General features: G+C 41.2%; 2 protein-coding genes across 4 annotated transcripts; one reads left to right on the top strand and one right to left on the bottom strand.

Annotated features, from left to right (window-relative positions):
* Positions 1-1,446: 1,446 nt before the first annotated feature.
* LOC135502723 (E3 ubiquitin-protein ligase RNF19A-like) lies at positions 1,447-18,847 on the bottom strand. Of its 3 annotated transcripts, none has more exons than XM_064795697.1 (9): positions 18,692-18,847; positions 14,128-14,860; positions 13,371-13,588; positions 12,393-12,534; positions 11,456-11,618; positions 10,179-10,446; positions 9,509-9,755; positions 8,949-9,110; positions 1,447-8,552 (listed from the first exon to the last, which is right to left on the bottom strand). In XM_064795697.1, the coding sequence occupies exons 2-9, from the start codon at positions 14,802-14,804 to the stop codon at positions 7,841-7,843; spliced, it is 2,589 nt and encodes an 862-aa protein (XP_064651767.1). In that variant the 5' UTR covers positions 14,805-14,860; positions 18,692-18,847; the 3' UTR covers positions 1,447-7,840. The 3 variants fall into 3 exon arrangements, with proteins under 3 accessions (XP_064651767.1, XP_064651769.1, XP_064651768.1); XM_064795699.1 differs by having other exon boundaries at positions 13,392-13,588; XM_064795698.1 differs by lacking the exon at positions 18,692-18,847 and adding an exon at positions 15,298-15,437.
* A 209-nt stretch (positions 18,848-19,056) lies between these two features.
* Positions 19,057-27,742, top strand: LOC135503280 (glucosidase 2 subunit beta-like). The gene is made up of 7 exons (XM_064796784.1): positions 19,057-19,154; positions 20,428-20,999; positions 21,357-21,448; positions 23,224-23,360; positions 24,084-24,244; positions 25,156-25,395; positions 26,369-27,742. Exons 2-7 carry the CDS (start codon positions 20,439-20,441, stop codon positions 26,465-26,467), a joined length of 1,290 nt encoding a protein of 429 aa, XP_064652854.1. The 5' UTR covers positions 19,057-19,154; positions 20,428-20,438; the 3' UTR covers positions 26,468-27,742.
* Positions 27,743-27,808: the final 66 nt, after the last annotated feature.

Here is a 27,808-nt window from a genome sequence, read left to right as displayed (position 1 = left end):
TGGACAACTAGTCTTACAAACTTAGTACCACAATTGTCTCATGAGACACAAGACAACTTCTTGGGTTGCACCTGATAACTCGTTGGGTTGCACCCGATATCAGACAACTTGTTGGGTTGTACCTAGTACAGGACAACCAGATTGACCAGTCATCTCATGACACTAGTGTAATCCCAATATCTACTTTCCATCTCCTGGTTGTGTTCTATCCGGTATAGGACAATTTGTCTTGCATAGAAGACAACCAGTGGGTTGTGCCTAGACAATTGTTTGGGTTGTACATAGTACAGGACAACCAGATTGACCATAGTCATCTCATGACACCAGTGTAATCCCGATATCTACTTTCCATCTCCTGGTTGTGTTCTATCCGGTATAGGACAACTGGTCTTGCATAGAAGACAACGTTAACCAGTAGGTTGTACCTGATACAAGACAATTGTTTGGGTTGTACCTAGTACATGACAAGCCATCTTGCAAATTCGGAATTGACCATATTCATCTCATGAGACGGGTAAAATCCCATTATCTTTCTGATAACTCTCCAAGTACTAGTTCTTGGGTGGTACCTGATACAAGACAACTGGTTGGGTTGAGCCTGGTACAGGACAAGTGGTCTTCCAGATTCCAAACAGACAACTTTTGTCTCATGAGACTGGTGATCCCTAATAGAAATGTTTGTCCATTTTCACCATGGGTAAACTAGAATCCAGAACTAGGCAAATAATATCTATCAAGTGGACGGAATGCTGCCAGATGAGGCCAACAAGGAAATTTAACTATTCAACAACTCGGCACATCCTGGCCTCCTCCCAGGACATTTATCAAAACCCTGGTGGTGCTGGGAATCCCATTTTTCATTCATTTATTAGTGAAAATACAAGTGGCAGATATCTGCAACTGGCAGATTGAACTAAACGTCTTCAGACACTTTGTCTTGGATCGTTCTGGTGGGACTATAGCCTCACCAGGTATTTCGTTTCTCTCAGATTTGTTGTTTATTATCTGCAACGTAGGGGCTACTCAGCCAGTGAAAGAGTTAACGTTATTTTCACCATGAACAAACTTCTTTTTGATTAGTGTTCAATTTTATTGGTGTTCAGTCCAAATCATTAGTGTTCAGTCCAAAGCTTCTCTCTCAATTGAAAGGATACCAGCTATTTTGTATCAATAATCAAATGATAAAACAACACAGAAATGTGGTCAGAAACAGACATTTATTTTATGAAATGTTCAGAGCAATGCACAGCCTTATCAGAGGGCACACGAGGCATAGGGACTTCTCGACATCTGTGACCAGGGGTTGGGTGAGGCCCTTTTTTGGAAATAGCAGTGAATAGTCCAGTTGTTCCAGTGCCATAAGGTTACATTATTTCCAAATCCAAGTACAAACTGAGTGTCAAATTGCTAAACATGGCATAAAATGCTTCTTTGGACCTCATGGGCGGACCCAAGGGGACCCACCTTCTATTTTTTTGTGTCTGCTGAAAAAAAATCTTTTCCTGCTGGTTTGAAGCAGACTTGATTGAAAATTACAAAAGTCATTCGCAAAAAGCACTATTGCAGTGAATTAATTATTAACATCATCTCTCGGACACTTGGGAAACGAATACTGCAAAGAAAGCTGGAAGGTTTCAACAGAACATTTTTGAGTACCTGCAAAACTTGGTGAAAAAAATCGCCACCACCCACTGGCCGGAGATGCCGAGAGTCGTACACATATTTTGGACAGAATGATGAAATGACACTACACAATGTGACGCATGGACAATATTAAAGGTAAAGTGGTACAATTATTGTCTTGGTACAATAGCCTGTACAGCGCTTTGAACTTGTACATTTTTTGCCTACTAGGAGACTTAATTCTGTATTTCTGCCGGAACTGCCTCAAGTTGAAACAGTCGCGATTTTAATTGAGAGATGCAGCGATTCAAATTGCTTGTATGCGAAGTGTGACAAAACAAGACACAGTATAGTCAAAGCTCTTTTTCTCACAAATTGACATTGGCAAGTTGCTACGATTTAAATTGCTTGTATGCAGAGTATGACAAAACAAGACACTGTGTACTCAAAGCTCTCTTTTACTGACAAATCGACGTTGGTAACTACCGAACTTACAGAACACTCGATGGACGATACTCAGATTCACTGTACTTGGGTCAAATCGCCACAAAGTCTACCTTATAAAATTGGAAAAGGACAATAGAGCAGACGCCATGCTAATTAGGTGGTAGAAAAACACACATGTAGTCAAAACATGGCACGACGACGACGCAGAACAGATCCAATCAGCAAAGGTAATTCCTAAGTCAAAGGTTGATAATGGGGCAGAATCTATTCTTGAACAAGAAATTCCTTCCCCTAAGTCTAAGCTTAGAAGTCTTCCTAGAAGTTTCACTCTCATGTTAGCCTTAATGTCTCAACACAAGCAAAGAGGAGTTTGAAAATTATCCAATTCGTTGGCAACTTCTTTTTTATCTTGCCAATCTTGGTTTGCAGATTAGGAATTTGGGGATTTAAACAGGGATTATAGGCCATTTGTAACAGTTACAATTCCTGTCATACACAGCACCACAATCTCGATCACTTCCTAAGACATGGCGCTGCAATCGAGAAAATTGCATCCTGAATTATTTCAGAGTAACCAAATGGAAACTGAACCACAAAATGTCTACAATTGACTGCTCTATCGGACAGTGCTGTACACACAGTGTTATGCACACAGTACTATACACACTGTGTTGATGCACACAGTGCTATACACACACTGTGCTGATGCATACAGTGCAATACATACATGTACCAAGATACAGTGCAATACATGCATGTACCCACATACGGGTCCATACCTATGTGTCCCGGTACCTATGTGTCCCGGTACCTATGTGTCCCCATATTAAAGGGGTACCTATGTGTCCCGGTACCCATGTTTCCCGGTACCTATGTGTCCCGGTACCTATGTTTCCCAGTACCTATGTGTCCCGGGCAGTAGAAATGCGATTTTAGGATTAGGCCGATAGTCATGATAAAGTCATGATAGCCTGCTTCATAAGTAAATGTCACTGGCGTTTTTGGTTACTTCAATAAAAACGATGGTTTTTCCTCAATCTAATTTTGGACCCAACACAATTTCAAGGTAGGTCTAAGAGATTTGGAAGACAAGTGAATTTGGTTTTGTTCCTTGAGCACTTTGATTTTTTGGGGTCAGGGCTGGGGCCGTTTTTTTTCTTCTTATGGACACTTAACTTATGACGGCGACTATCACGACTATATCCTTTTGATACCCCTTCGTCCTTACAAATAGCCAAGAGCCGGAGCATATCGAAAACCACTGGTGCCGAGGATGTCATGACAATAGGCCTAATCCTAGCTAAAATCACGTTTCTTGTACTGACCGGGACACATAGGTACCGGGAAACATAGGTACCGGGACACATAGGTACTGGGACATATAGGTACCGGGACACATAGGTACCGGGACATATAGGTACCGGGACACATAGGTACCGGGACATATAGGTACCGGGACACATAGGTATGACCCCCCCACATACAGTGCACACCAAGAGAAGAGTCCAGTGATCAAAATCTTTGTAATGCAGAGATGTCAATATCACTCAAGCACATTTTTGTAAGGGATTTATATTTGCGCATTAGACTGTGCACTAATTAAGTCTCAACCCTGAGTATTACAAAGACTGGTCATTGGGCTGTTCTACCCGTGTGTATAGCAACTGTCTGCTTGTCCACACTTAAGTTTCCCACATAACTGTCACCAAATTTAAAGGTGAAGAAGCAAGGTCACTGCCAGCCCGCACAAATGTGCAGTACGTCAGAACTCTGGAGAGGGTGCTACCAAAAATACTCTTTAAACACTCAGCACTTGTGGCCTGGCCACGAGTGAATGGGTATGACCCAATGTGGGAGGGGGGGGGGGGGGTGTCACCTGTATTGGTACTCATGCATTACATGCACTACTTGGATCTTCCCTATCTGGAAAATGGTTTGTTCCGTCTGGAGTTTAAAGGTGAACTGACAGTTTTAACTGTTTGAAGTCGTCACCTGGGAATGATCACAAGTCGAAGACAGAGCAGCAACAAGATTAGATTTGAACCCACAACCTTTGGATCATAAACCGGACATTTAAACAGTATGCCACTGCAGCTCCAAATGCTATTTGTACAACATAGATGCAAGAGTATGCAAGGCCCAAAGCAACTGAATGGTAAAGGATATAGAGCATATTGGTGGAAAACATATTGTTAATACGAACAGGCAAAAAACCAATATGCATTTGTCCATTTCACCGTGAAGGCATTCCCTTTACAAACATACCCAGTATGATTTTATGCAATGTATTTCATTTAAATACCTTTCTTTCACTCAAGAAACTAATTTGGCCACTAGATTTCTGCAACTTTGAGAAAAAAAGAACTTAACAAAAACTCCAGCTGAGTTCCATTAATTTTGTTATTCATACCCCTATCAAAACCTTTGAGAAAACAACAAAATAAATCACAACTTTGAAGACATTTTTGAAGAAATGATGTTTAATTAGCCACCGTTTTATTCAGCAAAACTTCCGAAATTCACTAGGATACTATTTCAAGAGGAGTGTCTCGAGCTAAAGTTAGGCTGGCACTACTGATTGTTACAGAGTATCTGTGTAGATGGCGCTGCAGATATGCATCCGAATATACTCTAGTTTCAACGATCTCAGACCAGTTGATAAATTACTATGAAACTGAAAGTAAGATCAAGCCGGAACGCGACCTCATGGTCCTCCGACAACTTTTGATAATGTTGCAAACCAATTGTCTATCTTAATTGAACCAGTCGAATGGCTTCAAAACTGAACATTAAAAAGTGGCCTTAGAGCCTTGAATCTTGAGTATAGACAAACAGCTCGTAGAATGAATGTGTACATTTTCAAATGCAGCCGACAGCATCCGTCTTTACGGGAACTATGTAATTACCATTAGTGCCGGCCGAGCATCATCACGGGACACTCCACCTTTACTTGTCAGCGACCCAATCACTTTCCTTGCTCTTGGTCTGCCACCAAAGCCTTAAATATATTCATGTCATAACATCATAAACTGAAACAAAGCTTTTCCACCAAAAAACAAAATATCGTCCTTATATAATCGAAGAATGAAAATTATAATACAAAATTTGACCACTAGGTGGCACCAATATATAACATGCAGTTAAATTATCATAATACATTTACACTTTGTAATTTTTAACACTACGAACACTACGGTAATTTTATATTCTGACAAGTACCACAATTTGGAAATTCTCATTTTTACAAAAGGATTTGAGTACCACTCGAATTTTGGAGGAAACATGTTTGATTTTAAATTTAGGTCATTTCCAAAGAGCTGGCTACATAAGATTCCATATGTCATTTTTTTTCACCCCCATGTCATGTTTTAGCCAATTACATTGCTTGTGACAAGTGACATGTTATATGTAAACCATGACATGTGACAACATGAATCATATGTAAACTTGGCCATATTCATATGTAAACACTATCACCTGAATTGCATCACACACAGAAAATATTATTTCAATTTTCTGACTGATCAATAAAAAATTGCTGTTACCCGAACACTAAATCAGCCTTGGGGTAGACCGAAGCAATGCTCTTTCACGGTGTCAACTAAGCCAGTCAACTAAGCCTGTCAACTAAGCCCGTCAACTAAGCCCATCAACTAAGCCCGTCAACTATGACACCGACTGCCCAGGGCTGTGTAACTTTACTATTTGTGATCACGCTATACAGTTTAGCGTCCAGAGGTCAGCCAAGACCTTTTGGCCAGATCTATCTGAAAAACACTTTCAATCAAAATAAATCTAATATCACTAGATAACTGTAACTCAACCTCGGTGATGAAGTTGCAGTGGGAGTTCGATGGGGGCGCAACCTCTCTGATAACGAGTCTCTTCACAACTTCGATAGAAAGTAAATAAAAATATCTCTACACCAAAAAAGAACGAAAAATATCCATTTTTTGACCAAATTTGTACAAACTGAATCACAACATGAAAATGTCAACAAAACAACAATAAATAAACACTTTATAAGTCGCTAATATCTCTTTATAATCAGTTGGGAAATTGACTGTTATCATCGAAATTTTTCCAAGATCAAGCAATGTTGCTTGTGATGAAACTATTTTATCATTTGATAAGGTGGAGTTATTCCCATGATTGGACGTCAATTTTTACCATCGCAGGTTGGCCTAGTTATTGTCTGAAAATTTTCAGTCGATTTGGATTCGTAAAACCACCAACATGAATCGAGATGAAGGAGGCTTCAGACCAAGTCACGAGTCGGATCCAAATCTGGCCGATACGTCATCTAGCGGTCAAACGTATAACTTTCAAAGTAGCATGGTGTAACCATTTGAAACATCAAGGCGATGATTAACATTGTGCAAAAACCTTTTTATCGTTACATATTTTGCAATCAGATGAACGTTTTTGCAGAATTTTCTGTCTGTCCCACTGGAAATTTACAGCAGTATCTACAAAGCCATCTTTAAATATCATTGGGTTTGGAGTATTTTCTAACGCTTTAACGAAAAACTCCAGAAAGATTCTTTAAACGTAGGTAACGCCAGGACAATATAACATCATTTCCTCAATGTCGTGGCGAAAATATCTTACAAAATGGCCAATGGTAAACTGTACAAAGATCTAGTGATCTGCTCTTCACAACTTGTAACACTGAAATCCCAATTTACAATAATCATATTTTCAACACAACTTTTAATCACTGACAACGCATTAATATTTCAACACCGACGCAACACAGTCCACTTTAACATAATGAGTTTTTTTACATTTGTATATTTGCCATTGTACAGTATTTCATGTACATGGAAGATAACTGGTACAAAAAAATTGAAGGTTACCAGCGACAGAATGCAGATCTTGGATACAAAATAACCTAACCAGTAAAACCTCACTTGGCCGAAACCTCTCTATTTGGACACCGTCTCTAATAAGGACACTAGTTTTGGTACCTAGGTGTTTTGTTCCATTCAATTTCACCTCTCTGATCAGGACACCTCTCTCTTAAGGACAACCTACCAGACAGTCGCAAGAGTGTCCTAGTTTTGGTACCATTTTTTTCCCATTCAATTTGAGCTCTCTAATCAGGACACATCTCTATTAAGGACAGCACTTGTCAGTCCCGAGAGTGTCCTTTATAGAGAGCAGTGTGTATTTCGCATGGAAACAAAAAAAATTCATATTTAACCAAGTACATTGTAATCACATTAACCATATCAAAATAGTAGTATAAAATGCTTTGATTTCAACAATATTAGGATAGCTTTGTGGGGTGTACTTCTGTTTTTATGACTAACATTCGAGAAAATGGTACACCAGACATACACCATGGCAGCGGTTATGGAATGATATGCCACCTTAAAAGGGGATTATAGGCAGGAGCAGTGAGGTAAAAATTGGCCATCTTTGGGTGGCTAATATGCACAGTAGAGGCACTGGGTCATGCTCGATTCAGCACTAAATATATTCCTCGTAAAAGAGTGAATCATTTCGATGTACTGTGCGATGGGAGAGACCTCTATTGGCGACTTTGTGTAACTTTATCTTGCCTGCCTAGCAGCTGCCTATATTGTCCCTTTAAATCATGCATGACTTGGCAACCAGACAACCTGTCCTCCGGTGATCACGTGACCTCAATGATCACATGACCAATATTGTCCAATCACATGAAAGCAATGAATAATCCAAGAACCATCCTTCGGCACTGATCGCATGATCGCTTCGTATTGATCACATGACCAATCTCGGCCAATCACACGATATCGGATGAACGCTGATCAATATCCATTAGCAGACGTCCTTCCATCATCGCAAGTTGACAACTTTTCCGCCGACTTTGCGAAAATGACAGATTATCGTCGCTTAATCGTAATCCATCCGACGCAGCCCGAGATAATCCTATATCCTTATCACAATCCCTTGGGTTCCCACCGCGCGAGTCTTTACGATTTAATCCTGGATCTGACGCCATTGTCGACGACGGCCCGGTGTATTTTTCCTCAAATATATTACACAAGACGGGCCCCTCGACTAATTTATCATCCTCCGGGATAGTTTTATGAATCGTACGCATGTTATAACCTTCCGGTCGATCGCTCTCGACTTCTGTTAAGCCACCGTGTTTGATTACTACCGCCTGGTGGCCATTACAAGAACTATCACCGTCCGCGTCGCGAGGACTCGTTTCCGCGCTGGACTCATCCAAAGCAAGGCTGTGCATACTCAGTCGCTCGATGGCACTCTCCTCTGGATGCTCCGAATGTTCGTGGATTTTATCGCCGAAACTTCGGCTGCGATGGCGATGGCGTTTCTTCCCATGATGCCCTTTTCCTTCCTCGCAGAACGTCACGCTCCGTCCAGATATTGGCGAACCGTGGTTGGAGGCTGATTTCGATTGGCTGGTTTCGTTGATGTCAATGTGGACGTCTAGTGGGGGAATGATCGACGAGATGCTGGCGTTATCCCTGAAACGCAGAATCATAATAGATAAGACGAAGAATGTACATGTACTACTCCATCCCATAATACTGCAAGAGCTTTTACTTCAGCGCTAGGCAAACAAGCAATTTTTGTCACTGCATCTGGCAGTGATTATAATCGCTGCTACATGTGACAAAAAGATCTCTCATCTGCAGGTAAGACCGGTAATCGCCGGGTCTGATATGATCATAGGTCTGTGCGATCACCAATTTTTTGTCGCAGTGACCACTACAAACAAGCAATTTTTGTCACATGTGATCACGATACGCATCCTGCCGTTAGAAGCATAGCTCCTCATGTGTAGGGTGAATGCTGAAGAAGAAGAAGATAATGACTAATGAATCACTTTCACCTTGAAGGGTTAATATTCACCCACTTACCTCCCACCGATAATTGAGCCAGCGAGCGCTTTCATACTGGCATCGTCGCCGCATGGCAATATGGCCGACTTCTCACTGAGACTGAAGTTGGCGGACTCACTGCTGAAGCTGGCGCGCTTCCCCATGCAGGCACTGGTCGCAACGTCAGCATGTACTTCTAACCTGTTAGGTTAGAGAGTCATTATCATTATAATGTTGGGTAAGAGAGGCATTATAATTATACAGTAGAACCTCTCTATTAAAGACACCCTTGGGACTGACAAATACTGTCCTTTATAAAGAGGTGTCCTGATTAGAGAGGTCAACTTGAATGGAAACACCCAATTTGGGACCAAAAATCGTGTCCTTAATAGAGAGTGTGAGTGTGCCATTGATACAGAAGACGACTCTTTCAAATACACTTTGAAAAGTTTCATCAAATTCAGAAAAAGGCCAAATTCGTGCCCCAAATTGCCCTGAATACCATTGAAGAACTACACTCCTCCAACCAGCCCGTGCACACGTCCAGATTGCCCACCAACGACCCTAGAATCTGCATCGTGAATCCCGCGCATACCCACCTATTTTGAAAGCCGCTAGGTCCCGCTACCGCACTTCCGCTAAGACTGCCGTTCAAACTCGCCCCAGCCAGGGCACGATTGCTAGCGGAATCCCGATCACTCTCATCACGTATGACGCCTACTCTGTCCATGTGACTTCCGCTTGCGCTCAGACTGTTTGTCATCGCCATGGAGACCTCGCCGATGCTCGGCCCGATGCTTGGGTTGGCGACACGATGACTGCTAGTTTCAATACTGTGGGTGTCACCTGGAAGAGAAAATAATAGGATTTTATATTATTAGTCTTTTCAACTGCTTGTGGTACCATAAACAGTGAAATTTTCTGTGGTGTTTTATTTCTGCAAATTTTGCACTCAGGGAAAGAAAGTTTTTCCGTCTTAGTTTTAGCAAGCATAAGGAAGCATAAGGTGGTCTTTCGAGGGTCAAAACCGTAAAAACTCTAATCATTCCAAAATGGTTGGCAGCTATGCACTAAGCTATGAACTACCCTTGACGCTGATACACGCAAACACCAACTGCCTTCTCACCAGGCCCCTGGCATGAGAGATGGAAGTTTGGAAGTGAAGATCGCTCATTAGCCAAAGCTGGCTGGCCCTTTCAGTGGGGGCGACACAGTAATAAACAGACTTTATTCATATGAACTACCCTCAACACTGATTCACATACTGACCTCCATAGTTTCCCTGCCCGGCAGTAGCTCCCTCATTCTCCTCCTCAAACTCGAACCTGACGCCAGAGTTTGTCGTCGTCACGCCACACCCTCCACTGCGACACAACGAGATTGGCACCACACCGTAGACGTACGCCAACAGGATCGGAACGCCGATGCCAACGGCTAATCCGGCCACGACCGGCGATATGAGGATGCTGGCAGTGACACCACCAGCTATTGCCAGGTTGCGCTTGTGCTTTGGCGAGGTCGTGTAACGAGCGTTGATCTGGAGAAATAAGATTTGATTAGGAATTCATAGTGACGGCAAGGCACTGTGGCTGGAGGGTCTGAGGGAGGATGACCAAGGATAACGTGGATGGATAACCACCAAAGAGTGGACCGGCCTCACAACACCTCAACTCATCCAGTAGGCCGTAAACAGATCTACTTGGGCATGCATCACTGCTGCCAGCTGCCATGACGCCACTACGACCTCAGGTCCTGGGTCTCAGTAGTAGCAGTAGCAATGGTGTACCATAGCATCAAGATGTACACATGTTTTACTTTTAGCACGAGAGGCGTTTGGAATGTGATGTCTAGTGCCCATGTGGTAGAAATTTGTTGGTGACAGCAATCCATGCAGAGCTGCAATAGCCCAAAGGTTGCCTGACAAGCGGCAGGTCCCGGGTCTGAGTCCTGAGCCATTCAGGCTCAAAACATGGCTCTTACGTCCCTCTGATCGGACAGTAAACCGTGGACCGTTGAATCTCCTGCCAAAACCGGGGCATTAGATAAACCCTGCACTAGTGAACAGTAGCTTGGAGTGGACTCACACTTCTAATCACACAGGTCAACAGCCAATGCCTTTGACCTTAACTAATGACCTAACCATTGTCCAGTAGAACTTCTCTATTGAGGACACTCTTGGGACTGGCAAGTGCTGTCCTTAATAGAGAGATGACCTGAAGAGAGGTCCATAATAGGGAGGTGTCCTGATTAGATACGTCAAAATAAATGGAAACAACCAATTTCGGATGAGAACGAGTGTCCTTAATAGAGGTTGTCCTTAATAAAGAGGTGTCCGCTAAGGGGGGGCTCCACTGTATTTTATTGACATTGATGTCACAGTGACCTATCACTCACATAAAGTGAATTTAAAACTCTAACCTGTCATACACTGAATGATAATATAAACTCTGGAATCTACCTTGCCATGCCACTGGCCAAATCAACAATCTGATACACATAAATGACTCCAATTCATTGTCAATATCATCATTTGTAAGTGACCTCACCTTCCTACCGACCCAGACCGGTATGCCTATAATCATAGCGGGAACAGCTATGCCGGCCACCAAGGCGATCCCCACTGGAGCACCGACCAGCGTCCCTAGCTGCCAGAGTATCTTCTTCTTGCGACTCCAGGGCTTCTTGCCCCAGAATGTACAGCCAGACGGACTGGAAACAAAATCAAGGAGATTTATCATTTAACCTGTCAACAGCGTAATTTTTTATTTGTTAACCACGTCCTATGGCGTAATTAATTAGATTACACATGCACATCCTCATCTAACAGCCGCTTCATCTTGCATACTGTAGCCATGATTCAGCTCAAAAACTGGCGACAGTGGCGGCCGGTAGTGTTCTGAAACTAAACTACACTGTGCTGACGATCTAAGGGGATTCCCCATCGAGTTTCTGAGTGTAGCCTTGGCTTAGGTGAGTCACAAACATAGGTCGCCATATAACGTCTTACGCAATGCACGGTCTTTAGGCCAGGACGTCATATGGCGTCTTACGCAGTTAACAGTTTAATGAAAATGTGCATATTGCATATTGGCCTACATCCAGAGAAAATAAGGGGTCAGTGTTCGCTTCTCTGGCCCTGCACACAAACCCCAGAGACATTACCGCTCTCAGCTGAAAGATGATTGGCCCAGGGCCTACTCGGACATTGACACTTTCTACTCATATGCTACCTAAAAGGAGACCCTCTCACATGTGTGCCAGGCTAACTGTAATCACTCCTCATTTAAAGGGAAAATATGGATACATTTTGGAGCCCATCGGTGGTGACCATTGGCTACAACATTTTTCGACATTTTGGTAGTCTGTCACGGTGCAAACTTCCTCTGTACATTTTGCATAATTCTGCGCAAGCCTTTATTTTATTATGGCGAGTAGTCTACTCGAGATCAAGAGATGTTTTGTTTTCACCCAAAAACACCTTACCTCAAGTAATGAAGGTCTGAAATTTCTTTCATGCAGAGCCAGCAGAACTCTGCGCCACAAACGGCGCAGGTCATGTGATTACAGGAGCCGTCATCCATCTTGATGATATAAGCACCGCAGCGTGGGCAAGGTTTGATCTCCCCTGGAAGTGGACAATTGGAAAATCAAATGAAACACTGAGGGTTATCTACAGGGTTTTCTCAAGGCAGGGTGGTACCCTTGATTTTCAGAAGGGTGGCCAGCGATTTTAGGTTGGATGGCTATAAAGCAACCCTTTAGAAAATTCTGGAGGTAGGGTGGTAAGCTGCCAAGGTTGGTCCTAAAATAGAACTAATGTATACAAATATATATTTCAACAGGGAAAAAGGTCGCACTTAAGGTGTTAATGTTTATCACTTGAACTGTCACACAACATTTTTTTATCTGTATTTGTCACTTTGTGACCTGTCCTTTATTTTTGTTCCCAAGGACGGGCAATTAGTACTGATAATTGAATCCTTGAACACGTGGCAAATATAAAAATCCAACACTTTATAATGGGTTTGAATTACTCAGAAGGAAGATGAATCAGCCAGCAAAAGGTCATTACTGGCTTTTTCATTTACCCCCAACGTGCACCCATTGGTTTAAGGAATTGATAAAGAACTGGAGGTATCCAAGGCCAAAATGGCTCTAGAATGGGTGCCAAAATAATTTTTTAATTCAAGGCAATGGCCGGGTAGTCACATGATAATGATGCCTTAGAGAGCATGTGATCACTTATTTGCTCTTCATTATCTCTTCAGACAATATTTGGGTAGTTTGGGAAAATTTTTACGAATGCCGTCCAGGATCTGAAAAAACTGCACCCATTGACACACAACTGGCCTTTTCCGCTAGACAAATTTCATTAATCTTGTGGTCTCATAAATTTTGGAGTTTTGAGTGACAGAAAATGGAAAAACAGGCAAGAATTTGCATAAAAAGCAAAATGCCTACACGAGTTCCCATCCTTATTACCTCCGGAGTCGTGGCTGTAGCTGAGTGACGAGGATCGCATGTTCGGCGATAGCTCCATCCTCTCGGCGCGCGCCGCGTCGCACGTCTGGTTGGGGTGCCAGTATTGTTTACAGTGGTAGCAGAAGTTGGTGTTGCAGCCGGGCCGCTCGCAGTGGAGTTTTGGGCAGCTGGCGCAACCAGACGCTATCACGGCATAGCTGGAACGAACAGGAGGAATTAGACTCAAATTCGAGTGAAGGGCCAGTTTCAAAAAGTGTACGTCCAACATTGTTATTTTCTTCAATGAATGAATGTGAAAAATCTGCTCAGCTGAAAGTAAAATCTTGGAAATTTGTGTCTCGAGGAGTACTATTTAATTCTTTGATGGACAATTTTGACAAAGACAAAGAGTCCAAACAAAGCGAATGCTCACACTCGGAACACGTGGGAAGGCCTAAGCTGACTTTGGACTATGCCATAAGCCACTGGACCCTTTGTTCCAGGTGGAACGCATCACTGGTCAGCGCCAAAGTTCGTCAAAATCGCCCATAGAACAGACATCAATGTTTTAACCCAAAAAAGCCTGACAACGGAAGGTAGTTTCTGTGACAAACGGCATGATGGATTTTGCCAACGTGACGAACAAAGACTAAAAAATTTGAATTGGTTGAAAATTACCTCACCAGAATTCAGCAAATTTTCTAGCTTTAGCGACACACATTCTGTACATTTCCGACTTAAATCCGAGGTCACTTACCCACAATCAGGAGCTGGACACCACCTCACATCGGCATCAGTCACCAGCACCCTCCGTAACGTAAACTCCTCAAACTTCAACATCAGTGAATCATCCTCTAGAATCATCCGAATATCGTTCGGGTGAAACTTCTCCGAACACTCCGGGCAAGCAATATCGACACGCGACTCCGTTATCTCGATCTTGAGATACTGCTGCAGGCAACTGCGACATGAGCGGTGATCACACGTCATGACGGTCGGGAAATGTTCCTCCTCCTGCTCGATGAAACACAGCGGACATTCTAACATCCCGTTCTCGCAGCGGTGCGACCCCTGGTGTGACGTCATGCTCGTCGACCGCGGCACTGGTGACGGCGTAAGTGACTGCAACGTCATATCGCGCTCATTGAAAGGATGACTACGCGCACTTATGCTTGATTCAGACGATGTGGTTTCCGCCTCCCCTCCCGATGACGACGTACTTGCCGCCGTCTGGGATTTTTTACTCGTGTACACAACACGTGACCGACTTGAACGCCGGAATAGTATGCTCTGGATGCTGGATAACCGTGAGCCCTTACGGCGGTCGGATCCCTTGGACGTCCCAGACGTCATGGACGTCGTGTCGGACTCTTTCCGCACCATGTTGCTAAGCCGTAGCATCAACATCTGGCGGCCGTCACGCTTTCGAGACATGGAGAGAGTTTATTGCGTCCGTTGGTAGAGTTCTGTACATTTCATTTCGACTGGATCTGAAGAGACAGAGTTTAGAAACGAATGAGTAATTTTGAAATGGAAATAAAACTTCCGTTGCGAAAAATTTGAGGTCTGGTCAAGAAACCATTAGAAAGTTGAAAGTTACATGAAAAGCACGAATTATGATGTTATAATTTCATAAAACCGCAAAGATTCCCGGATTTGCAGTGTCATCAGTACACAAGTTCCGGTGTCAGGAAGGACTATGATCTTACCACACATCGTATTATATAAAGTACATAAATGTAATTTCATAAAACCACAAATATTTCTTGGTTTATAGTAATAACTGCGCATGAGTTCCAATGTCAGAACGGACTATAACGATTCCAAAAACAGGGAATTTCTGCCCATCATGCTGTGAAAGAACAGCTGCTGACAGAATCACCAGGCCTTAGGAGTGAAGGCCTTTACAAACCAAAGAAAATGTCACCTTAACAAAAATCTTTCTCCACCTCAACCCCCAAATTCGAAAACGAGCTCACTAGAATCGTACTCCTTTGGCTTTGGACAGTCAACTGATCTATGACATTTAACTGTCCCAGATAACGACAATAAAATATCTTCTAATGACGCCGGTTAAAAATGGACAAAACAAGGAATGACACAGTTTGCTGATTGTGAAAGAAGAAACTTACAGCAATGTCAATTCAATGTTTCCTCTGATGACTATAATGCCATACTATGAAAATGAAATTCAAATATAGGCCAAGGCATGATCTATGTATGAATCATGAATACTTTCAACGCACATGTGAATCATCTTGATTCATTTATGCAGTGCAATCGTTAACCCCTTACCGCTACCGCAGAGTTTTGGTAGTGTATACTAACCATGGCCCGCAACCGGTATAGACAGGGCAATCTGGATCCCAACTTGGCTTAGGACTTTCAGAATTTCAGTGTAAAATAGCTAGCATTACCCAATCTTAAGGACGAGGTCATCATTGAATTGCGTGCAGTGCTGCCATCTCATTTTTCTGGTGTAACTATAAAACTCGTTGAAAATTTAGCAGTACAGATTACTGCCGGCCCAGTGTACGGACCCGGTAAATACCGGGTAGGGTAGCAAAAGAGTTAACTGTTTTAGACGTGTTAAAGAGTACATGGGTATTTATAAATTTACATAATCAAAAATTATCAAATTCAACTTGATAAATTTCAAATTTCAATTCGGAACCAGACATGTCAACATGATGAAAATTGACCATTAGAGTTGATCTATAATATTTATACAACAATTTTATATTCAATGAGTATTTACAGAATGAAAAAATCTCAAATTCAACTTTCAAATTTCAATTCTGAATGGACAATGTCGACTTTTGTTTAGTTCATCGGAATGCAGAACAAGATGGATTCCACTTGTGGTGCAAGACAGTTCACATGACTTGTAAAGTGCTGTATGTGTCATAGTGTCAATGAAACTTAAGACCCTTAGATATTCAGCGAAATATGCTTGGCATGTAGTGGAAAATCGTACTAAATTCTCCATGCGCCTGAAATTGAGGAACAGGTGCATGAATGCATAACATATCACCAAGTATACATGTAGATTAATTCATACTTGGTAAAAAAAGGTAAAATTTGATGGACCTAAAAAATTAACCTTCATGATGTGAGCAATTCTAATGTAATTCATTTTCATGATTGGTTATACTTTTGACGAAATTATAAATCTTCTCAAATCACTTCCAGTCCCAACGGGTTAAAAGTGAGAGTGATTCAGGTGGAGGGTACAATGTATGTTGTGCCTTATCATATTCCGAGTTCACAGGTACCTGGGGCTGATGACTATATTGCGAAAACCATGCCAGTTCATGGCGTGCCTGAATTATACAATGTAGCAATACTGTGATAGTGTGCCATTTTAACCCTTTAGCATCTCGACTACTCAATCTATAACGTGTGTGGTCCGAAAAAAATCAAAAGTGCACAAGAAGTCTGTTGTGTTTTTCTGAAAGCTTAGGGGCTACAGTTGAATACATGAAACATCTGAAAAATCTCCAAAAAATATTACTAGGGGAACACTGTATACTTACTGGTTGATAAAATTCCTCATGGCCTTCTATAACAAATTCAAGTGTACATTTACTGCTAATTTTTTATCATTGTCATTGTGTACATGTATGTCTGATCAGTATTTACCCAAATTAACTCCGTCTAATGGCGTCTGATGTTCTACTTATACCTACGCTACACAACCAGGCTCACGTCTGTTATAAACCTGGCTCTTGTCTTTCCTTCCTCCCCTGATCCCCAGAGCTTTCCCTCCATTGATGCACTGAATGGCCACGTAACCAGCTCCCCCCCGGGTGTCCCAGAGAGGGCAGTTCTGGAGCACATGCACTGGTGTCTGATCAGATGTGTCACACTGGCACCTTAAGAACTTGGTCACCTAAATTAACAAATTTCATAGCCTGGAATTCATTCCTGGGTAATCACAGCCCTCACGTGTTTTACACGTTGTCATGACAACGATGACGACATCAACAAATCACAGAAATAATGTTACTTCGCACAATTCTTTCCAAAGACCAACGACGATGCAATAGTCACGCTTCTGTGAAATTAACGCTCACAATCCAAGCATGAAGGAGTGGCAGAAGGTTGATGAAAAAATGTCCGTCCAAACTTTTTCCCAATCCAAGGGATCGAAATACGATGGAACTCCCCTTAAGCGGACACCTCCCCATTAAGAACACCTTGCTATTTGCAACAACCTCTCTATTGAGGACACCCTCCATAGTAAGGACACCCTATCTATCAAGGACACCCTTTCTATCAAGGACAGTGCCTTTAATTCCAAGTCTCTCTGTAGTGTAATCAGGACACCTCTTAATTAAGGACAGCATTTTTCAGTCCCAAGGGTGTACTTGAAAGAGCGGTTCTGCTGTACATGCAGGAAAAGAGTTTGTTTTTCTCACAGTACGAAGACTTTGGCCCATACATGTTGGTGGCTACCCTTTAAACTTGACATGTTCAAATCACTTAGGGAAGACACTGCAGATAAGCTGAGCATACATGCTATAAGCTGTGCATGTTAACCGGATCCCAAATTTCGTCAGGCATGTTATGATAGGACACTCTTGAAGAATACTGACTGTCATGATTACCAATGTTTGTCGTTGATTGCTGTGAAGATAGATGAGATTGTGGGCGGTGTCCCATCCTGTCGTGCCTCTTCAATCACCAATCGGGTGGTATTAAATTAATCCATTTCATCACATGTCATATTACATCCTGTATCTCAAGTTACACACGTGAACTTGATTGAGAAACAGGAAACTTATCACGTGAGAAATTATACACGTTAGTCATTTTCATCATGTGACGGAAAAATCAAATGCCTTAAATGGGTACGGCGTTTGTAATTACTGGTGGTCCAGGAAAATAGAAATGCAATAATACACAATGCTGTATTGGAGTTATTATCTGCGTACAGATTTGCTGAAACTTAGTATATGTAATGTATATACATCAGTATGGTATTTGTATATCTGTCTACACAACGGCAATGTTGAAATTTATATTCAGTACACATTTATGATGCAGATTACCCAATTTGCATAAACGTAATTGAAATTTTTTTAAATTCAATTGAAAATTTCAAATTTAACAAACGACTGGATCTCGGGCCAACTTCTTAAGTGGGATATTCATGTGCTAGTACTCCTCACTTCACAATAAGATCTGGGATTCGATATGCCCTAAGACTGTCACAACAAAACCGAAAAAAAATAAATGAAAGCTTTGAAACCAAATGGAAAAAAACATAAAAATTTCTTGTTTACATCAAAATGACACTTTGAATTTCACATACTTACGCTATTTCCTCATCGAATATCATCATATATTTTCTTACAACAGCTGTCTATATACTTAATTTCATTTCTACCATATTGATATCGAAATCCAAGCACCAAATAACGAAATGTTGACTTAGTTTGACGAAGGCTTCCAGAAAAAGTGGAAAATCTTCCCCACCGCAACCGGAAGTAATTGCATTCGGTAATTTCCGTGGAATTGTATTATTTATCCCTTTTCTCTCAAAGTAATCAAGATGAATATATTATTCTATGCATTTAATGTTTTATTGACTTCCCTTCCTTCGAAGTCTCCAAACAAATAATATTTATTGGGATTTTTAGCAAATAAATATTCCGGAATGATCCGAAGATGACTTCAATATGGCTGCGCCCATAAAACGAAAAAACCGAAAAAAGTTACGTTTTTTCCTCGTTTTATGGTCAAAATATTCATGAATAACCAGTGTCGGTAATTGAAAAGGTGTGTATTGTTATGGGGTGTACCTCATACACAAAAATAGCAAAATATTTTCAGCTGAAAACCAAACGAATCGAAGAAATGTGGGTGTTTGTGTCTTCCCCTGTCAGTCAATGCACCGCAAGACCCACTCCACACGGCCGTTAGCTAGGTAATTTTTACTTGTGGAGAAATCCCTCGGTCTTGTTACTATGAATAGCCTGCCGACCACCGCGCCAACGGCGGGTTGAGTAACCAAAGTGGCTTGGTATATAATAAGGGATACGACCAGGAGACCCGGGCTCGCGATTTTCAAAGTTGGTCAAGCAAATCTCCTGCTACACCATCGACGAGCTGTGTAGTTGGTTCCACATTGTAGCATACACCACCAAGATGAGAAATTACCATATAATTTTCCCTTTTCATCATTCTGTTTACGTTTATAAAGACTTGCTAGTTTCTATTCTTGGTTCATAAGAGTCCCTCGATATGGGTTCTTCGTTACCATGTACGAATTCTTGGCATATGAACCGATCTTACCTGTTTTAAACTGATTTTCCGGCGAAATATCGAAGAAACTCGCACAGGATTTGGCGCATCAGCAAATTTCTCCGCCAGTTGACGAAGTACCCAAAAATTGATTACGCAGTAACCATTCCTGGCACATGACCTAATTATTATTCACTTCCGATTTGGGTCCCTCCCTTTTATTATCATAATCGACGCGTTCAAAGTTGGTCAAGGGAAATTACTTCATAAATCATGCAAATTACTAGAAGGCGTCATGTTTGCAGATCAACCAATCAGATCGGAGATTCCACAGGAGTCATGTGATCAAATAAATTGTTAAGGCACATTGTTGTCTAACGGCCGTGTCCATGAATCCCAGTCCCGTCCCGCATCTATCATTTATTTTATCTTTTTGATCTATCTCCATCTGACAAGGTCAGTGACATCATTCATCATCGTCATGTCATGTTCTTCTTCCATAGCTTCATCCCTTAGTTTTGCAGTTTCATCATGGATAAAGATGAAGTTCTTTCCAATTGAATTCCATCATTCCACGATTCAAATCCAGGCATAGTTTAAAATTCAAGAAATGTTAAGCCAAAGGCAATTTCAGTTTACCCGGCAGCGCGGAATGTGACCAAAATTCGCTGATATTCCTACATTGATCTGTGGAACTGAAAATATGACATGAGGGTTAGCAAACACAATCATTAGAGTCAGGATAGGTATGCCAAAAAATATATTTGGGCTCATTATTTTGAATTTTCATATTTTGATATAATTTCAGACAGCTTTTCTATGAGAACAACCTACGAAAGAGTGACACTGATCTTCCATGAAATAATGAGGGTGCTGAAAAGGAGGCGTACATATAAACTCTTGTTCCTGATTATGGTGGCTGGACTTGTCTATCTAGGCTTTCAGGTCTTTTCGGTCCGGCTTCTGACAAGGCAGAATGTGCAGACGGCCAATAGTGTGGTCGAAAGACATGAGGATGGCGACGGAAAAGAAAATGCTGAACGCCTTGCCAAAGAAAAGTATGTTGAGGATCAAGAGGTTAGAAAGTACCATGGCAAAAAGAGGAAAATAAAACCTACACCAGACATGCCGGAGGCGGAGCGAGAGTTCCATATTCCGGACATTCCAGATATTCCGAAAAAACCTATTCCGGATTTCCCAAATGAACTTGACTTGAAAAAGGACATAATCGGTATGGATAAGAGTCGGACTGTGGTTGATGGTGGTTATCAGAAGTTTAGTAAATTGCGTCAGCCGGATGTACCACGGGGAGTTGATCCTAATAAAGTTAGTCTATACAAGCCGGACGCTGACGGCAAGTTCACATGTTTTGTGTCCAAGGTAAGAAATGTTTTCTTCAGGAAAACACCAAGCTATTTCTATTAGTATTAAAGTAAAAAATCTGAAACTATCAAAGCAAGTGCTGTTCGACTTGTTAGTTTGTGACCCCTTATAAATCTGTTTTGTCCCAAATTACGCAAAGACCTCCTGGGGATTTTATCTCAAATACATGTTACCAAAAATATATAAGCGAGCCTTGTTTATTTTTGATGTAACACACCAAGATTATCTATTTTATACCAAATTATGCCCAATAATCTGTTATATATACCCCAAAAGAAAAAAAATTATCTGTTTTATACCCAAATAACATTGAGTTATGGCTTCAATCTGTCATCATTTTCCGATATCTTTTAGGAGAATATTCCATTTGATCATGTGAATGACGATTACTGTGATTGTGATGATGGCAGTGATGAACCAGGAACTTCAGCATGTCCTGATTCGAGGTGAGTCGAGAGAAGAGAAATGATGGTTGAAGTGTAAGACTAGTGATCAATCCTAGATATGGCACATATACACAGTTGTAACCTTTGGCAAGTAACTTTACTATTGCCATTAACATTTCTCGTTGAACCATCTCGTTTATCAAAGACATCAGGATGACTTTGTGGATAGGTGCAGTGTGTTGTCCATCCAAGGCAGTTCGCTGTCCGTTATAGGTTTGAGGCTAGTTGAGAACCTAAAAAATAATCTTACTTAGAGTATAACACTCTTCACCTCCGATCATTTCAAAGTAATATGCCGTTTATAAGTACTGGTAGTCGAGGAAATAGAAATACAGTGGAACCCCGGTCGGCGACCACCTCAGTAACGCGACCACCCCGCGAACACGACCAAAATTCTCCGGTCCCGAATGGTTTTCTCTCTAATTCTCATTAACTGGCCCTCGCTAACACGACCACCCCGGTACCCAGACCGCGACCACCAGCTTGGTCGGTCCCAAACTGCAAATTAACCCCGCTAACGCGACCATGAGGCCTAATTGCCGTAATCAACCATGACCGCATCGTATCAATTGGCACCTTCTCGCAAATCCGTGTTGATAGTTAGCACCTCGAACACAATGACCATGGGAATCCATATGAAAATAAATGATGTGTAAGTGAGTTTGATCAAATGTAAGCGCAAATAAAATGAAGAATAAACTTTCTTTTCGACTCACGGTTTGTTTTTCATCATTTAGTATTAAATGATGTCAAGAGGCATGCACACGTAGTTTTTAGGACAAATAAATTATGTTGATTAGTAAGAGTACCGATACTCAAAGTAAAGAATGCTTACTACGTCGTAATATTGATAAAATACGTTTTTAAAAAGATGATTTAATCAGTACCAGTTCAAATTGGCTGAAGTTAAAGCAGGAAGACATCAGGAATAATTCTCAACATCTTCTCACATCACCTCTCTCAATGTTAGCGGGAATATTAGCTTGACATCAAGAAGGGCAGCTGCCGATGGTGTGAATGACATGCTTGCTCTAATTAGCATGCTCAAGTTTTAATGTAATGTTTGGTCTAATTAGCTCTCGTCAGTTTATTTACTCATTTACATAAGTTGTAAATTAAACGCAAAACACTCAAGAAAATGATTTTTTATTCGTGATATACACACAAATTATCGAATCACCCGGTGGCGTAGTCATTAATGCATGTCAATGTACACACAGCATATCTGCTAGGACGATGTTTTGGCGGGAAAACCAACTTATGATTCTTAAATTCACTAACGCGACCACCCCGTTAACACGACCACTTCGGCTTAGTCCCTTGGGAGGTCGTGTTACCGGGGTTCCACTGTACAATTATGTACCTTTGCCATAGTGGAGTTATCATGCATGCAATCGTGTCCATTTCTTCTGAAATATACTTTTACAATGACAATCGCTGCTCTCGTTCGAATTTTTTTGTGATTATCAAATCGTTGCTAAGCCGCACTCCATCTTCTCATGCATGCAACTCTGCTGAAACTTGGTGTTTATGATATTTGTACATCCCTGTCCACAACACCAATGTAAAAATTCATGTTCAGTACACGTTCACGCTATTGAAATTTTCAAATTCTGTTACAAACTTCAAATTTTTAATGAATGGCAAATGCCTTTAAATTGTGTGGTGGTCCCTGTACTTGATCAGTTTCTTCATAACACTAACAGAACTGGACAAAGTCGTGTCCATTTCTTCTGAAATATACTTTTACAATGACAATCGCTGCTCTCTTTCAGATTTTTTTGTGATTATCAAATCGTTGCTAAGCCGCACTCCATCTTCTCGAGTCACGTGAATGATGGGATATGTGATTGTTGTGACGGGAGTGACGAGTGGGGCAACGTCACTGTCATGGAGTGGTTCAAAATAAACGGTAAGTTTGCTGTTGAAGTTTATCTGGACATGAGACGCTCTCAAACTTGGTCAAGCAACATTTTAAGGCCTATTTTATCAAATGCCAAACATTACAATGTGATATAGACACATATTTTCCCCAAGTTATCGGTGCCACACCAATATGCAGCGACATATTTTTCTTGTGTGACGTCACACAAGCATGTACAGTTTTTGTCTCTAACATACAGAAATCAAATTATTCGAGTTTTCCAAGGATCAGTTTCAAGAAGATGGAGTCACTCTGCGAGTTACCAATTGGTGCCTAAATGTAGTGGCACACAAAAACACTGATCCAAACTTGAAGGAGGAATACTCCCAGGAGAATAATAACGCCTCCACATGCTGAGGGAAAACTGAAGAAGAAGATAAAAATCATATGAGTGATTGACATCATCGCCAATATCTGTTAGTCTTTTGTGTAAGAAGCCATGACACCAACTAAAGGGAGATTTGGAGTGTAATTTAATGTTAATACCTAATTCGTATAGCGCCCTTATCGGAAGATAGATTTTCATTCAAGGACGCTTTACCCCAATTTATCAAAATGCTCCCAGAAAAATTAACTTTTCACCGCCTTTCGAAAAGGGCAAGATTTTAAAATGTTCTTAACGAAGCATCAGTCTTCACATGTAAAAACGCATTCAAATATTTCACATTGATTTGTAAACATTAATGATAAATTGATATGTTGTTCTTTCAGATGATAAACACTACCCTGTAGCACACGCCCCGTGTAAAAATACTTGTCATTCACAAGAGGAGAAACTTCTCGCAGCGCACAAACTGAAAAAATCAGGTCAGCAGTTAAAAAAGAGTTACTTGCTTCTGGCGTGGGAGAGAAAAAAGTTAGCTGATATTAGTGTAAGTACCAGATAATAAGTGAGAGCAGGAATTAAAAGGCTAAGAATGTGGTAGTAATATTTCAGCATCTTACACAGCACTAGGTACTAATTTTGGACAATAGGGGGCCTTTACAAGATGATTCAGCTGCCTTAGCTAATATTAGCTGCTGGTTGCTAGGTTTTTGTCGCGGAATACATACTCAAAACTATAATAGTTCAGAAGTGCTAATTCAGTGGTGCCTATTTGGCTACTACAGAAATGGTATTTTAATGAGGTTTTAAAAACCCTTTAAGATGAGGTTCTAAAACCCCTCAAGTGAGTCCCTTATTTCATGCCCTAGCACAACGAATAAAATACAGTAGAACCTCTCTATCTAGAACACCTTCGGGACTGACAAGTCTTGTTGTTAATAGAGAGGTGTCCTGATTAGAAAGGTCAAATTGAATGGCAACAAACAATTTGGGACCAAACCTAGTGTCGTTAATAGAGAGGGTGTCCTTAATAATGAAGTGTTCGCAAAGGACAACTGTAGATGATTTTGTACTTTGACGAAATGTCCTCTTCCATTTTTGGCGTTCTTAGCTAAATGGGGTATCATATTCTCCAAATTTCTAAGTCTTTATCCATTGAATTTGAATGAAAAATGAATGAATGAAAATAAAATTTTTATAGCGCCCTATTCCACTGTAGCAATGTTCTACGGCGCTCCCCACATAGTTCCTCACTCCCCAAAATGACGACGGAAAAGATGCGTCTTCAGGACCTTTTTAAATGAGACCAATGAGGTCTCCTGCCGCAGGAGAGGAATCTCACAGGCTAGTGTACAGCACTGATTGCCTACCTCTCAATAGGGATTGGATTGACTGTGCCGTTTACCTAAATGGTTTTTATTCAATGGGACACTAATCTTTCCCTTTCTACGTTTTCAGGCATTTGGTCCACAGGGCGTCTTTTTCAAACTCAGTACGAACTGTTATACATATAAAACTGCCGAATACGAATATACGATATGTCCGTGGAAAGATGTCCGCCAACAAGCATTCCCACAACCGTCAAAATGCCTCGGGAGAAATGGGTCTTGGATGTCGACCACAGATGGCGCCTATAAATTGCTAATGGTCGGAGGTGACCGTGAACTCTGCCCGGGAAACATCGATAGAAGATCCATTGTAAGGGGCTGTAGCAAAATTAAAGTCAAGCCAATAGAAACGAAATATTTTAGTTTCTCCTCCAACCCCCTGCCCCCTCAGAAACTATAAAAAAAATATGATTTATGGCTTCACTTTCCATAGCCTCGTGCTGCACCTCCTTTGACTTTTGGCGCTTTGGGACATACTTCAATGCGGGATCCTAATCTGCTCGAGGGCAAGTGGTTAAACAAGAGGTTTGAAAGTTCTGTTAGTAGCAGGCTACCCAGGAAAAGTAGGAGGCTAGCAGGCATTTGGGAGCAGATTTGGGCATTTTGAGTACCAGAAAAAACCAAACTTGGAATCGGAGCCCCAGGCTTTGTGGTCAGGATGGTGTCCTTTGGCCAGTGTGCCTCTCTATTCTTCATTAGGGGAAGGTCTGAAGCCACAGAGCCACAGAGCTTTGTGGTCAGGATGGTGTCCTTTGGCCAGTGTGCCTCTCTATTCTTCATTAGGGAGAAGGTCTGAAGCCACAGAGCTTTGTGGTCAGGGTGGTGTCCTTTGGCCAGTGTGCCTCTCTATTCTTCATTAGGGAGAAGGTCTGAAGCCACAGAGCTTTGTGGTGAGGATGGTGTCCTTTGGCCAGTGTGCCTCTCTATTCTTCATTAGGGAGAAGGTCTGAAGCCACAGAGCTTTGTGGTGAGGATGGTGTCCTTTGGCCAGTGTGCCTCTCTATTCTTCATTAGGGAGAAGGTCTGAAGCCACAGAGCTTTGTGGTCAGGATGGTGTCCTTTGGCCAGTGTGCCTCTCTATTCTTCATTAGGGAGAAGGTCTGAAGCCACAGAGCCCCAGAGCTTTGTGGTCAGGATGGTGTCCTTTGGCCAGTGTGCCTCTCTATACTTCATCAAGGAACAGGTCTGAAGCACGTGAGCTGACGAGTTGATTCTCCAAATTAATCACCAAATTTAGTTTGTTGATATTATTTTGCATTTAATTTCCGCTTTTCATGTTTCAGATTATGTTTACCTGTGGACTCGAGGACAAAGTTACGAGAGTTTACGAAAACGACCGCTGCATATATGTTGTTGATTTCATCACCCCGGCAGCTTGTTGATGAAGGATCCTGATTGGCTGGCCCAAATCTGTGATGTCATCTTGGTGTCTTCCAATCAAAAAATAGACAATTTTCCAAATGTGCTGTGTCTGTATATGCTAGAAGATAAAACTGAGGGAACTAGACAATTTTCCAAATGTGCTGTGTCTGTATATGCTACTAATTGCTAGAAGATAAAACTGAGGGAACCAAACTACAGTGGAACCTCCCTTAGCGTACACCTCTATAAAGGACAACCTAACCATTGGCATTTAGGACACTATTCTTCGTAAAAAATTGGTTGTTTCCATTTAAGTTGACCACTCTAATCTGGACACCTCTCTCTTAAGGACAGTATTTGTCAGTCTCGAGGGTGTCTGTCATAGGGAGGTTCTATGGTACCCTTCGTTTGGGCTTCAGCACAGTCATGATGTTGTGACTCAGCTGTGGAATGAAGCCCTGCAAGTTGTTCTGCTGGCATATAATTGCATTTTGTAGCTTTAAACGATGTAGGCGTACAAAAGTACAGGTGTTTTTCGTTTGCAAAGAATATCACGGATCACCTTATCATCTATTTTGTGACATTTAGTGAATGATAAAGGGACAAATGTCATGAAATGAGAAGTAGACTACCGGTATGACTATTTTGATATTGCTATTACAGGCAAGAGATTCCATCATAAAATCTATGACAGAGATTCATAGAATCTATGACGGAGATTCATAGAATCTATGATGGGGATTCATAGAATCTATGACGGAGATTCATAGAATCTATGACGGGGATTCATAGAATCTATGACAGATTCGTAGAATCTATGACAGATATTCGTAGAATCTATGACGGAGATTTTAATCATTATAGATTATGTGGTGGCCCGTCATAGATTCTCATGATTCTATTATGAGAAATGCTCTCAAAGAATTCATTATGGAAAGCACATGGTTTTATCTGCCCATCATTGATTCTATGTTGTATAAAACAAATGTCACGCATGAAGATAAATGGTGCCAAAGTCAAAATCAGATTTGTGCTCTGAGCTCTGCAAGCTTTTGGCTAAGTTTTATGCAATAATTGCATCGTTCTATAGTATTGAGAACTACTTTAGTGGGTCGATAGGGTCATTGAACCCTGTATGTTCAACGTAATATAGTCTTATGTTATTATCTTACATTGAGCATATACATGTAAAAAAATTAAATATTTGTTTTACGCTGAACATATATTAAAGGTATTATGACCATATCCACGCGCCATAAAATTTGATTGAGTTTAATTTATTGAGTGATCATGTGTAAATTAAGTGTTTAAAATTTTGATAAATAAATATTTTATAAAATAGGTGTGTTGATATTCTTGTT

Source organism: Lineus longissimus, chromosome 19, assembly GCF_910592395.1.
Source record: "Lineus longissimus chromosome 19, tnLinLong1.2, whole genome shotgun sequence".
NCBI lineage: Eukaryota > Metazoa > Nemertea > Pilidiophora > Heteronemertea > Lineidae > Lineus > Lineus longissimus.
This window is presented reverse-complemented; position numbering and strand designations above follow the sequence as displayed.

What these genes read in the sequence shown, in the direction of transcription:
- LOC135503280 (XM_064796784.1), top strand. Translation starts at nt 20,439, where the DNA reads ATGAGAACAACCTACGAAAGAGTGACACTGATCTTCCATGAAATAATG. An exon ending in TCACATGTTTTGTGTCCAAG is followed by an intron (nt 21,000 to 21,356) that starts GTAAGAAATGTT and finishes GATATCTTTTAG; the next exon opens with GAGAATATTCCATTTGATCA. An exon ending in AAAAGTTAGCTGATATTAGT is followed by an intron (nt 24,245 to 25,155) that starts GTAAGTACCAGA and finishes CTACGTTTTCAG; the next exon opens with GCATTTGGTCCACAGGGCGT.
- LOC135502723 (XM_064795697.1), bottom strand. Translation starts at nt 14,804, where the DNA reads ATGTCTCGAAAGCGTGACGGCCGCCAGATGTTGATGCTACGGCTTAGC. An exon ending in CCTAGCGGCTTTCAAAATAG is followed by an intron (nt 9,111 to 9,508) that starts GTGGGTATGCGC and finishes CTAACCTAACAG; the next exon opens with GTTAGAAGTACATGCTGACG. An exon ending in GGCTCAATTATCGGTGGGAG is followed by an intron (nt 8,553 to 8,948) that starts GTAAGTGGGTGA and finishes TCTGCGTTTCAG; the next exon opens with GGATAACGCCAGCATCTCGT.